The 12965-nt window shown below is 35.1% G+C and overlaps 1 protein-coding gene across 3 annotated transcripts in view; it reads left to right on the top strand.

Annotated features, from left to right (window-relative positions):
* TBCK (TBC1 domain containing kinase) overlaps positions 1-12965 on the top strand; it is a 107719-nt gene that overhangs the window by 50173 nt on the left and 44581 nt on the right. For all 3 annotated transcript variants that reach the window (XM_085325640.1, XM_085325641.1, XM_085325642.1), the window contains 2 exons: positions 6943-6979; positions 8679-8840. In XM_085325640.1, coding sequence (XP_085181766.1) covers positions 6943-6979; positions 8679-8840 — 199 coding nt within the window. The remainder of the gene's footprint in view (positions 1-6942; positions 6980-8678; positions 8841-12965) is intronic.

Here is a 12965-nt window from a genome sequence, read left to right as displayed (position 1 = left end):
CTCATAAAATGGTAACATTTTGATTTTTATTTTATTTACTTGAGTCCTCCCCATTCTRTTGTCATGGTAAATACAATAAAGGTACTACCAGTCATTTTATCCTTTAAGATCATTCTGTAAAATATGTGATTTTATTTTTGAAGTTTGGATTAATATACAGAAATTAATGTGAGCATGAGTGACCAACAGCAATATTTTTGTAAACTAATTAAAAGGTGAGTCAATTCACTTGAAAGATGCATTACTTTACAAATAATAGAAAAAAATACATGCAAGTGAAGTTTAATCTGCAGGTGCATTGTTGGTTCTTGCAAAATACTTAGCAGTATGTTGGAGTCTATCAGAAACATTAAGCAAATATATAACCCAGAAGAAATCTTTAAGATGGGAAAYTATACACGAACATGCAGACAAAAGTGTAATAGAGAGGGATATATTGGTAAAAGCAAAACAAGGCCTTCTTCATATTGTAGGGCCTCACCTTAGCTGTCACTAAACAAGGGAGAAGTTTCACTACTTAAAGAGCCATGTATAGTTCAGAAAGACAAGGTAATACTCCATAAAAATGCTTGTTTACCTGATTTAGTATTATCCAGGTTTGTGAATAATGTTTCTGAAAAGTGGATTTAGACAAGGCTGCGGAAAGGACATATTTTAACAGATATGGTTTATATCAGGATACATTTGACAGGATGWCTGAGTGGTTAAAATAGAAAAAGGAAACATAAGTCAGGAGATAATGAKGTAGAAATATATATTTCATATATAAGAAATGTATATAAATTTCTTGCTCAYGTAATGCATCTTTTATCAAATATGCATTTTTTTAAATTCAAAAAATGCTCTAAAATGAAGCAGCAAGGCCAAGGCTATGAAATCCATTTCTCATACACAAATCCTTGGTGAATTTGCCTCTTTGGACTGTCAGATACTCACTATCGCTTTTTACAAAGACTTTGATGAAAAAGCAAACATGCTTTCTTCTGTAAATGTATTTTTAATGTAATAACTTGTATATGAATTTTCCAAATTTAAAAGATAATGTGGCATTAAAATGAACGGAAGAGAGAACCAATGTATTGCATTATAAATTGAGGTGCTTTTAGAAGCCAACACTTATCACTGATGAGCCACATCTGAAGTAGAGGGGTTGAGAAAAGGGGTGAAGATGAGCGGAGGGTGGGGAGAAGGGAGAATGTACTCAGCTGCAGAATGCCTAAAGAGTTCTGGATAAGAGGCACAGGTAACAGCACTGTTTAAGTTTCTGAAGGAGAATCAGGTTTGCAGCATCACTGTGTAAATGCTCCCATTGTTTATTTTTATAGCCTGTGGATGACCAAAGCAATTCCTCTGCGTATTTTGTCCTGAAGGCTAGTTCCCATTGAAAATGTATTGATGTAAATCCTGACAATTTTACTGGTCTCCATTTCTACTATTCTCCTCTGCATGAGAGCTCTAACAGCCTATCTTGGGTGTTCGCTGCTCTTGCAAGAACTCGTAATGTCTGCTTATACAGTTGCAATTCTCTGTGCTGAAAACTTTCAAGATAAAAGTCAAGTGGAATAATTAAAAGTTGCCTCGTGGTGTRTTTTTTGTGTTGTGCTAATCATTGGACAGCACGTAGTCAAATGTGAGCCATCTCTCTAAGAGTTACAGTCTAGAATCGAAGGTGAATAGGTAGTGTAGTAGATATTGCAAAACAGGGTTATATATATTTTTTTGAAAACTGTTATATATAAATGCTAGTTCTAAAACTTAACTGCTCTGAAGAGAAGCTCTCCTTTCTAARTCATCTCATTAAATAAAAAAGTGTTGTTCTGCCTTCTAGATTAGTGAGAGAGGGGCTTTTTGTACCTGTAACAAGACAGCACAGGATCCATCAAGGTGAAGGATACGCACTTTAATAATGAGATCTGAACCAGAGTTTCGTGCTTGAATACTAATCCTATCAAAGTAAACCCTGGTTAATCTTTCATCATTGAAACATAGGCTCCCGCTGCAGGAAAGATTTTGTTTCCTGGCACCCTTCCCATTTGCTTTGGGTCATGTAGCGCTCAGAATACTGAATACTGCTAAAGCTTGAATAGTTGTGAATATTGTTAGCTGATGTGATGCCTGGATTAAGTACATTGCTATGGCTATGTGATTTACATGTAAATAGAGAGATACAGTGAATCTTGCAGTTCTTCTTTGCTCACTCTCCCCAAGTCTATAACCGTCCCCACCCTATTTAATGTTGTATAGTACCTGCTCTGTATGTTACTGAATAATTCTGACACCAACAGCAGACCCTTCTGAACTGAAGAAAAACAAGGAAGTGAGCTATGTTATTTAAAGGGTAACTATAGCCATAAATTATTTTGAATAGTTTTCAGCTGCAGATCATGGAGGCTAGACACAGTTGTCAACTGGCTGTTAACAGAGATGACAAAGTCTGGCTGCWGTTACTTAATACCATCTTGCTAAAGCTGCTATCATAGGTAGACCCCTTATATTGGTTTTGGTGATGTGCAAGTTCAGTAGTAGGGCTCCCTCTTACTGGGAGTTAAAAAAATCTTATGATTGATGTATCTTATTTCCATTTGTCTCCACAAGTTCTATTACGCAAGTACTTAGTGGTGAATCTGGAAGAGAGATTTCTTGCTAGTATTTTTACTTTGTAAGAAAATGGTCATTCTTCAAATTTTGATTGTGTAAGAGAGTATAGGTGGGTAGGCTTTAATATTAAAGAACTGGATTCAGTCTGTAACCTCTTTGCATCCTTAGTCATCAAAACACTTTTGCGCCATTTTGTAATGTTTGAATATATGATCAGTTTTCTAAGCACATTATATGCTTGAATATGAGCATATCTGCATGTATTTGGAAGACAGAATAGTGAAATGAAGGTACAAGAGAGTGTGTTGCTCCTTTTAGCTGAGAATCATTGTTTCACCCTTTGCTCATTTTTCTATGTAGCCATGTCAAATTGTCTTTTTGTATAGCAAGCTTGGAAAAAAAAGATTGGATTCCATAACTGGTCGTGAATATCCATTGTTCTTTGATAATTCAAATAACAAAATAAAGATATAAAACCTTGTGAGTTGGATTTTAAGCCATTACCTGCCTARAATATGTAGAAAGTAGCTTAACATGGGAGACGAATTATCTTACATCTGTCTGCTGCAGTGTTTTTAGCACATTTTTCTGAAGCATCTGAGCTGCTTGCTGTTGGATGTACAGTATTGTCCACATTGCCCTAAAATGTGAGTTAATATGGTAGCTCTTGTATTCTTGTAAACTTGACTTGAGCTTTGAGCAGGAAAGGCTCAAACATAAGTTGTATGAGCATTGAAAATAGCAGCAAAAACCCTATGCTATAGCATGTATTTAATAKCTATAAATTATTCTTATGGCTTGTGGAGATATGACAGGTACCTTGTCAGTTTAAGTTAACCCACTGCATCGAATAGCAGATGGTCAGAGGAGGATTACTCTATAAAAGATGAGAATGATGATTAGCCCTATTGTGCATGTTACCTTTAATGGTAGATATTTAACCTTGATCTCAGGTCGGTATTTCTATGTGGGGTGGAGGGTGAGCTTTCTTGGAGGATTTTAGTGAACTTAAATGTTGTGTAGATACATAACAAACAATAACTTGTGAATAATGTTGGCATTTTTGATGCTTTGGAAAGTTTAGGCCTTCAATCTTAAATAATTTCATTATCCTGCAACCAGATGCGCAGCTCCACTGTAGTTGYCTTATTGAGCATAAACTGTGGCTGGAGCATACAGGTCAGCTATTCTGTTCTTAAAGAATTTTCACAGATCAAGAATCTTGTGCATACCTTCTAATATTCCCCACCATCTCCATCAACGAGCACTAATGCTTATTTTCCTTTGATGCTCCTTGCTATTCCTTCTACAATGTCTTTAGAATAGAAGCAAAAGCTACTGAACTTAAATATTTTTCTAAACTACTTTCTTTTACAACTGAACCCTTAGTCTTCTATGGAAACAAGTGCATAAATGTCTCCTTTTYTGGAGAAGCAGACAAATAATGCAGACAGTAATAATAATAATAGAGATAATGATAAAATCCTCATGAAAATGTTTTCATCAAGATTCAAGCCAATGGCTTTGAGAGCTTTGAGTATCTAAAGGGAAGTATGCTCTTCTCAAATAATTGTTTTCTAACTATGGGCAAACAAGTATCTTCACTCTGGAAAACACTGAACTGGGTTTCTAAGCTCTGTTATAGAGCAGACTTCTTTACAGCAGAACAGCTTGTAGGAGAAGAAGCTTCAGATAGAGAGAATGGAAGGATTACAATGAAGTAAATCTAATGGCAAAGGATTTCAATTTTAASTGAAAAATCTGTGGTTCTGTTCAGATTGATTAAGCAGCTACTGATATTAGGGGGCTACCACATTCCTCATGTRGAAGTGGCTGAAATCTTTCTTAGAAGCACAAAACAGCTGATGTTTTGCTAGCAAAGCAAAATGATAATTACAACAAAGCTCTCAAGCTCTCCAAAAAATGAAGTGTKTGTTGGTTTTATACACAACCTCATTACATTTTGCAGTCCAGTAGCAAAAGATTGGAAACCATTTTAACAACAATCTGTTAGTGCAAGAACACGGGAAAATGCTGTTCTAACTGGTGATTGCTAGGGGGCRGTATTTACTAATAATATGTTTGAAGTGCAGTCATTTAACTAAATGAATTTGATAGGCTATTTGAGGACTTCAGGTCAGATATGTGCAGTTCTCCTTTTTCATCACTATTTTTCCGTTTGACCTGTATGGTGAAATAATAAAACGAGTTTTGTGAGTTTTCTTTGCTTTTTGTAACTAAATTACTTGTAAGTATTAATTATAACCTCCATAGCTTGTCTCAGAACATTATATTTATAAAAATTAGAAGAAAAAATTTCTCATCAGTAAAAGTTTGTCAAATACCTGCTATTTAATTACAATTTGACCTATTTTTTGTTGTAGCTTSTTAGAGGTTTGGTGAGGATAGTTTGTAGCAAAGCATTGCTTTGCGTTGTGGTTACCTTTTAATAATCTCTTCAATATTTCAGATTTTACCTTTGCATGTATGTCCCTGCGTRTCTATACACACAAGATACAGGTGTCTGTGTGTGAAATTAGGAGAAAGTGTTGATCTATTTTGCTAAAATGTTTTTATAAGATAAATGAAAAGCAGGAAGTAACTACTTTCAAATTCCAATGAAGTAATGTATTTCCAAAAATGATTCCCACAGAAGGTACATCTCAGAGCAAAGAGGAACCTCAGGCTCCTAGGAATGCTTGTTTTCCTAGTGCATGGAAAGCAAGATGTTCCATGTGAGTAAGCAGGTAAATGGGTATTAGCTGATCACAACTACTGCTGGGAATATTTCAAGGCACAAAGGGATGTTATTATTCAGTTCAAAGATATACTCAGGAAGGCAGTATAAATAATAATAATTATTATTATTAATTATTATTATAATATTATAAGATTGAAACAGTGAGAGGGATGGATTTATTTTGTTTGATTTTAGCCTTTAGACTCAGTTGGAGAATTGGAGGCYGATCTTTATAAAACTGCTTGAATATTGGAAGTGCTGAACAGACTGGTTATCTCAGGTTTGTTAGTCTTAAGGACAGTGTGGGCTGGATACTATCAGATAYTCAAATGAAGATGTAGGAATAGAATTTAGAAAGTGTGGTGCTAAAGAAACTTGCAACAAATCTGTGCATTGTTTTGTCAATGCCACAACCAAGTTAAGAGTTTATGGAATGAGGGGTGATTTATTAACGTAGTATAAATTATGTTTTGTGCTTCACATTTGTTTACTTCAGGGAAAGCGTAATGGGAGGACTAACTTGCACTTTTTGTGAGCTAAAACGTAATRTATTAAGCTTTATGTGTAACTGTAAATCTTCAGAAATGGAAAACAAAACTCATGAGCTATGTAAGTGAGTAAAATGTTAACAGTGCTAGTCTGACTCTTGTATTCCTGACTCTTGGAAAGTCCCCTGAGAGGAACTTTCCATGCTGTTTGACATTTCACAAAAATAGGTTTTGTTGCCTTCAACATAGTGAATGCTTTATTCAAAATTAAGACACTCTTAAGGTATCATACTTAACTGCTCTGATGCATACTGAATTGTCATAAATACTTAACTATTCTAATACATATTGTGTAATGAGTACTCCAGGCTGAAAGCCTTGCAGAGACCAAGGATTTTTCCATAGCCATTACAGTCAGCACAGGTTCCCGTGCTGACTCATAGTAGTGTAAGTGTTGAAGCTGCCTCAGATCCTTCAGATGACACCTGTCTTGAAATGTCAACTTACAGCAACACAAATGCTTGAAGTGTTAATAACTGGCAGTATATGTTTGAGAAACTATTTTTACTGCCTTTTACTGAAAAGTRTGCATTTTAATAAATATGATCATAGAAATACACAGGTATTTTTCCATTGGAAAGTATGATTTGCACTTAATTATTTATCCAAAAAAGGGAGGGGGAGGGTCTGTAGCAAAAATATATATTGAATCAAATTGGTTTTTATTTGTTCAGGCTTTCCTCACTAATTCTGAGTTAGCAGTATAGATATGTAAGGTGAGAACTCTGGCAGTCTAATAGAGCAGATGTTTGAGCTCTTTAAGACTTTACAGAGACTAGTTTTTTGCAAATGTAATGAATTTTTTCTTTTATTTCAGCATCACAAAACAGTAATAAGAGATGAGAATGGAGGATTGGGGGAGGAACAAGCTTCTTTTGAGGGGCTAGAAGTTGTATGATGATAGTTCAGCCATGGGAGTTATTTCCTATTTTAAATACATAAATGTCAAGCTGGGTAATTTTTTGTGTTGTAGAAAATTGACCCAAGCAAAAACTTAGTGTGACTCTTAATAAAATGTGAGTTTTTGTTCTTTCTTTTTCCCCATGCCTTTTGCAGCTTTATGCTATTCCTTGGTTTCTTACAATGTTTACACGTGAGTATGCTTTCTTTTACTGACTAAATTTTCTTGTGTTTAATTTTTCTTCTTTTCCTGTGGAATGTTCCCTTCAATTTTAAAGGGAAAGGCTTCAGTCTTTGGTAGCCTGCAGGTTCAGCTTGTAGTTAGCATTGACAGGAACACCCAGGATTATTGAAGCATGTTGGTCGTATGCTGGAAAACATCTTTATGACTTAATGCATATCTCAACAAACCCTTCCACCCTCCCCCCCACCTCYGACCCACTTGGAGGGGGGAGAAGTTATGGTTTTGTTTGAGATTAAAGTTATGTATCCCTGATGTTTAAGTGTAATTTTTTTCCTTTTTTTTTCCACATAAAGCCTTCCTAATTATGGTGTAACTATCATTTAGCAGGTCAAGCGTTATTTGCAGGAATATCTATGTTGTGATTTGAGTCTTAGCAGTGCCTGTCACATTGCACTTTCTGCCCTAATTTGAAAWTTATTAACATTTTCTTATTTCTGAATGAGCAACAGTATAAAATTTGAACTGAACAATATTATGCGTGTGGCATTTAAGGAGTGTGAAAAGGAAGCTTTATCTAGTGGAGAAAAATATAGTAAAAAGATCTCTACACCCACCAAACCCTYCCCCCGCTTCTCTGCTCTGTGTTCCCCTCTCCCATGCATTATGGTAAGAAAGATAGTCACTTTGCTTATAAAAGCCAAAAAAGCAAGCTTTGTTTTATTATACCTTAACATATTTTTATTGTGTAGTACTACTGTAGTATGGTATTTGTGCATGTGTATTTGGAATAAAAGGAGCTTCATGATATGATGAACTTTTCTAATAAGGGAGGAGGAAGAGTTAATAAAGTGAGTCTAGAAAGCTCACTTATCTTCCTTAAAGATATCGGTACTTTTTTCTTTTTTTTCATTTCATGTCAGCATTGGCAGACTTTAAATTAAAAAAGAAGTGGAGAGGGGAATGAAAAGAGCTGAAGGATTACTTCTCTGAAATATCAAAGAATTTAGGGTGATTCTTGACTGTAATTCCCTAAGTTCTAGACTAATTCTTTCAGTTTTCTGTTCTTCTAAATCTTCAGGAGAATCACTCCCTTTGGAAAACTGAGAAAATGGTTTCTTTGCAATGAATGAAAATAAAATGTTGGAACTACTTAGCTGAAAGATAACTTATTTTAGGAGAGCTACCTTCAGCTTTTTTAACTATAGGCCTTCCTCCCTATTTTTCCTTTATTTTGCTGATGTTTTTGCTCTCTTCGGCCAATTTTCTTCTCTAATTTTAGGTAGTTGAGCTTGCTGATTCACTGAATGTCTTCATGCTATTGAAAAACTGATATTGAAAAACTGTCTTMCCACATAGTTATGTTGTAGCAAAAGAAAAAGAAATTGCCTAATGAGGGGAGGCTGTTTAAGACCTGAAAACCTGAACATTTCTAAGTATATGATAATGAGATATTGATGATTTACAGAATAATAAATCTACGTATGAAAATAAATTAAGTTTAATCTTGTTTAATCCCAAATAAGAAAGCAATAACCATGAGATAGGTAAAGGCAGGGGGAGGAGAAGAGAGAGAAGAAAAAAGAAGGCTGTACAGATTACTTATTCTGTGTGTTTGTATGTAATAATGTTTATGGAGTTTTTTGGTTTGGTTGTTTTGCTTGTTTGGTTGTTTGTTTGCTTYTTACTGTTGTGCCTGTTTATCACACAGATGTGTTTCCTTTGCACAAAATTTTTCACCTGTGGGATACGTTACTGCTTGGAAATTCCTCCTTCCCATTCTGTATTGGAGTGGCTATACTTCAGCAACTAAGGGATCGACTTCTGGCTAATGGATTCAATGAATGCATTCTCCTTTTTTCAGACTTACCAGGTATAGAAAAAACTAGTTCTTCCTACTTTCTCTGTGTTCCCCCAGTGTCTTGCTGTTGAAGGATGTGCCTACAGGTACATATGTATATATATTTCAGACCTTGCATGTGTTTTGGAATGTTGTTAAGATTTAGGTAGGCTCTAGATAACAGTGAGAGGAAGGTGGTGGAAGTCTTTTTGCTGYCATCAGAATGAACTGATTTACCTCATTATCATTTCCAGGTGAATTTTGGAGTACTTCCTTGTGCAATTTAGAATGATTTTAAATAATTCATGAGTACTGAACTCTTTAAGACATAGGGAAACAGTGTAGCTGGCTGGAATTTCTTACTGAAGAAGTTTGCTGCTGTTCTGAACAGTTTTACTTTGCTGGTACAAGTGATTTTTCTTTCAAAGTTTATTAAATGTTTCCTGTGGAAGTAAATAATATACAAGTATGGAAAACAGTTTAGAAGCTATTAAAATTGCTCTGTTTTAAGGCAGTTAGTATTTGAAATGTAAAGCTTTCAAAAGAACCCTCACAGTCAGATTGGAGGCTCCATAATGATTGTACAGAAGTTCTGTCTGCCTGGACAGTGGGATTCTGTTGACATATCTGTACAAACAAGTGTGGCATCTTTTAAAAGAGTGCGGTTAACCATGGAGTTTAGGTTTTATTAGCAAGCTTCTGGTGAGAAATTAGAATGCATTTGAACTAAATAAGTCCTGTAAACTGAAAGATGTGTTTCAATTTGTGGTTACCTAATATTTATTGTGAATTTGAAGAGTGTTTCACCTAGAATATATTCCTGTGCTTGTATTACTTCTGCCTCTCCAATCCAGAACCTTACTAATATAGTCAAGGTCTTGGTGGGGTCTTAATCTTAAGAGGTGGCACTGTTTTAATTGTGTAGCTTTTTCTTAAGAGAACTTAAGAGAGCTTTTAACTTTTGTATGGATTTAGTGGGCTTCATCCATTTAAATGAATTATCATTCATTTAAACAGAGGTCATTCTTTTTCTGAAGAATTGAATGACAGAATCAAGTTTGGAAGAGAGTTTAAACTGAAATGCTCTTTTGTTAAGTACAGCAGTCTCCACAGCTGCAGGATTTTAAAAGGCTAGTAGGATATGGCACCAAGCAGGCTCTCTGTTCATAGTTCCATAGGTCAGCCTGTCAGGTTCAGCAGGTTCTTGCAGGTGAAGCAGTGTGGTTTCTCTAAATACCGTCGCAGCTGTTGTCTCACTCTATGCCCTTGAGTGTGTGTCCGGTTTCAAATTTCTGCTTTTCTGCTGCCTTTCTGTTCAGTTTCTACTATGCAATTGTTACTATATTTTCCAATTTATAAGAAATTTAATTAGGCTACTTCATTTAATGAGATCTTTYTCAGTTTCGGTCTATATGCTTAGTCATTTCAAATGCCCTTATTAAACTTAACTGGCTATCTTCAGATGGTCTGAAAGGTGAGTGCAGAATTAAACGATCTTTTCTCTTCCCTCTCCTGCTCCTCGTCTGTTAGCAATGTATCTTGGCTAAATATAGGTTCATTAATATTTTACTTATTTTCTTGCCTAAAGTCATTTCTCCTGATATTTTTTTCCTCGAGTGGTTCTAAATTATATATTCCAGTTTATGTTGAACCAACTGATTTACTGACAGTTGAAGTACTTTGTGCTAAGGTCATGTATAAGAACGTATTACTTCTCTTAATGCATGTTTATGCAAGTAAAACTAAATCGATAAAATCTGTAGTATTATAATGTGTGTGTTTTCTGCTGATTATGGTTTATGTTAACTGCTAACATTCTAATAGGTAACGTTCTAGTAGAATGGTGTTAACTTCTGAAAAGCATTTTTAAAATGTTGTTGATATCTGCAATGTTTTTGGATGCCAGTAGTGTCACAATTGAATATTGTGAGATTAATGCAAAGCATATAAACTGAGGAAAGAATGAAAATGAAAGTACTAGCGTGACTTAAAATGTTACAGGGCTAGCTAAGACTTTTCAGTAGTTTCTTTGAATATATAAATTTTCATGGCCTTGTGCTTTTTCTTTCTAACCTAAGTCTTACTTCTTATGAAGAAGTATTGGCTACTTAGGCTTTTGGCACCAATGTCTTCCAACCARGTTATTCATTATCTTGGTTAAAATAAATTGTGTGCCATGCCTGGGAATTTACTGAAACTAATTTACAGACAACCTTTACCTAAAACTGTGTCACCCTGGGGAGGGGCTTTTGTTGTTCAGAACATCTGCGATAATTTCAAYCTAAAATCAAATGTTGCTCAACAGCCTGAAACTCCTGTGGCTTTTGAGCTTTCTATACACCCAAGTAGCTTATCTCAGGCTGCCAGTGAAAGTAACTTACCTTCCAGTCTGATAAATCTATTTTACTGCAGTCTTGCARCTTTATGGAACACTTCTAAACACATTTCTTGTTGCTACCCTAGTTCCTACCCTGGTTCTAAATACGCGTATCTTAATTAAAAGAAATACTGCTTTATTTTGAGGTCACTGCACRTAATGCAGTTTCAGTTATTGTTTGACGAAGTAAATGATAGAAAAAGAAGGGACACAATGCTATTATTGATTGCTTGGTCCTGAAAATCCTTTACAATGCTCATCTCRAGGCATTGACCGTATTTTAACTGTATGATGGGCATTACTTGTTATTTTCAGTTCTCTCTTACCCAAAATTTCATTTTCTCCAGAATAACATTCCTTTATGGTTACTATTCGTTGCCTATGGCTTCATCTAAAAATTGACTTCTGTGACCAGGAAGMAAAAATAAAAGCTAATTATAACATGCTACTTTAAAATTCCAAGTATTTGAATTTTACTGAGATGATGATACAAGAAAACTTGCTGTTTTCTTTACTTGGCATAGGGAAATTAACACTGTATTTGAGACTGAATTTTGATTCTAGGGTAGTATGTCACCATGAATTAGAGAAATGCAGAGTAGTTCTGTGGTACTTTATGTAGTTAAGTGATTCTGCCATCCTTAAAATGTTTTGTCAGCCTAAGGTAATTTCATCTGAAGAAATGTTATTCTTGCAACTTTGGCCGTCTTTGGCAGAGGTTTATTTGACCTTGACAGGTGTTAAAGTAGTTGGGCATTGAGATGATCTATATTTCAGTTGTATAAAGGTTTCTCTTTCCTCAGACTTAGGATATCGTGTCRCCATAATTATGAAATCACTGTGCTTTTGGGTAGATTTTTGAGTCTAATCTGGCAATGCAAAAATACTTACAGCTAAGGATATTTTGTGTATGTTAGAACATGCCCRTGCACAAGCASATTACTAGGATACAAAGTAGGAGATACAGAAYGTTCTGTGGATATAGTTCATCCAGTCAAGTTAAGATGCAAGATTTACAAATCTGCCTGTAAGTCTTCTACCTGTATAATTGTAAACTTCTACTGAAGTGAGTAGAGGGATTACTTTAGACTTTGCTTCAAAGAATGATTGTTGTTTGTCCTTGTATTCTTTCAGGTGATAGAGTTGACAGTTACTCTTCTCACAGTGTGTAAGGAGTCCATGCATAAAAAAAACATGCCATAGCAYTGACTGTGTTTTTGTTGTGGAACACTGTGTTATGCTCGGGACTTGTTATGTTATGAATTGGCTTTTGASAATTCTGTCTTCTACTAAAAATAGTTTGCTCTAATGGAGCCTGTGACATTACAATTTTTACATCAAAAAAAATGTAAATAAATAACTGTGTTGTACCCACATAAATGYTTGCCCTTATCTTCTGTAGTGGCAGAAAAAAAATGGTGGTCCTGATTTGTGGGATTTTGTTTTGTTTTGTTTTTTATGTTTGTTAATAGTATGTTGTCGTCAAAGTCATATTTTTGGACCTTCCATTTCTTTTAGAATTCCTTGACCTTGATTGCTTATGAATGGCAAAGCCCTCATTTTTCATCTGTATCCTTTACTCTACTTGAAAGTTATCTATAGTCGTAGCCAATGTTATTTCAAGGGTATGTTTTTATCTTTGAGAGCTGTGGATTTAACAAACTTCTTCTGTATTCTGATGCCTATACCTGTAATTATAGGGAGAACTGAAATGATGTGTCGCGGAACAAAAGGAATTTAGTTTTCATTCTATGTCAATCACAATGATGTAGCTGATAATG

This window comes from Rhea americana, unplaced genomic scaffold (assembly GCF_003343005.1).
Source record: "Rhea americana isolate MKP2758 unplaced genomic scaffold, rheAme1 scaffold_99, whole genome shotgun sequence".
Taxonomy (NCBI): Eukaryota; Metazoa; Chordata; class Aves; order Rheiformes; family Rheidae; genus Rhea; species Rhea americana.
Note: the sequence above shows the minus strand (reverse complement) of the source record. Positions and strands in the feature narration are given on the sequence as shown.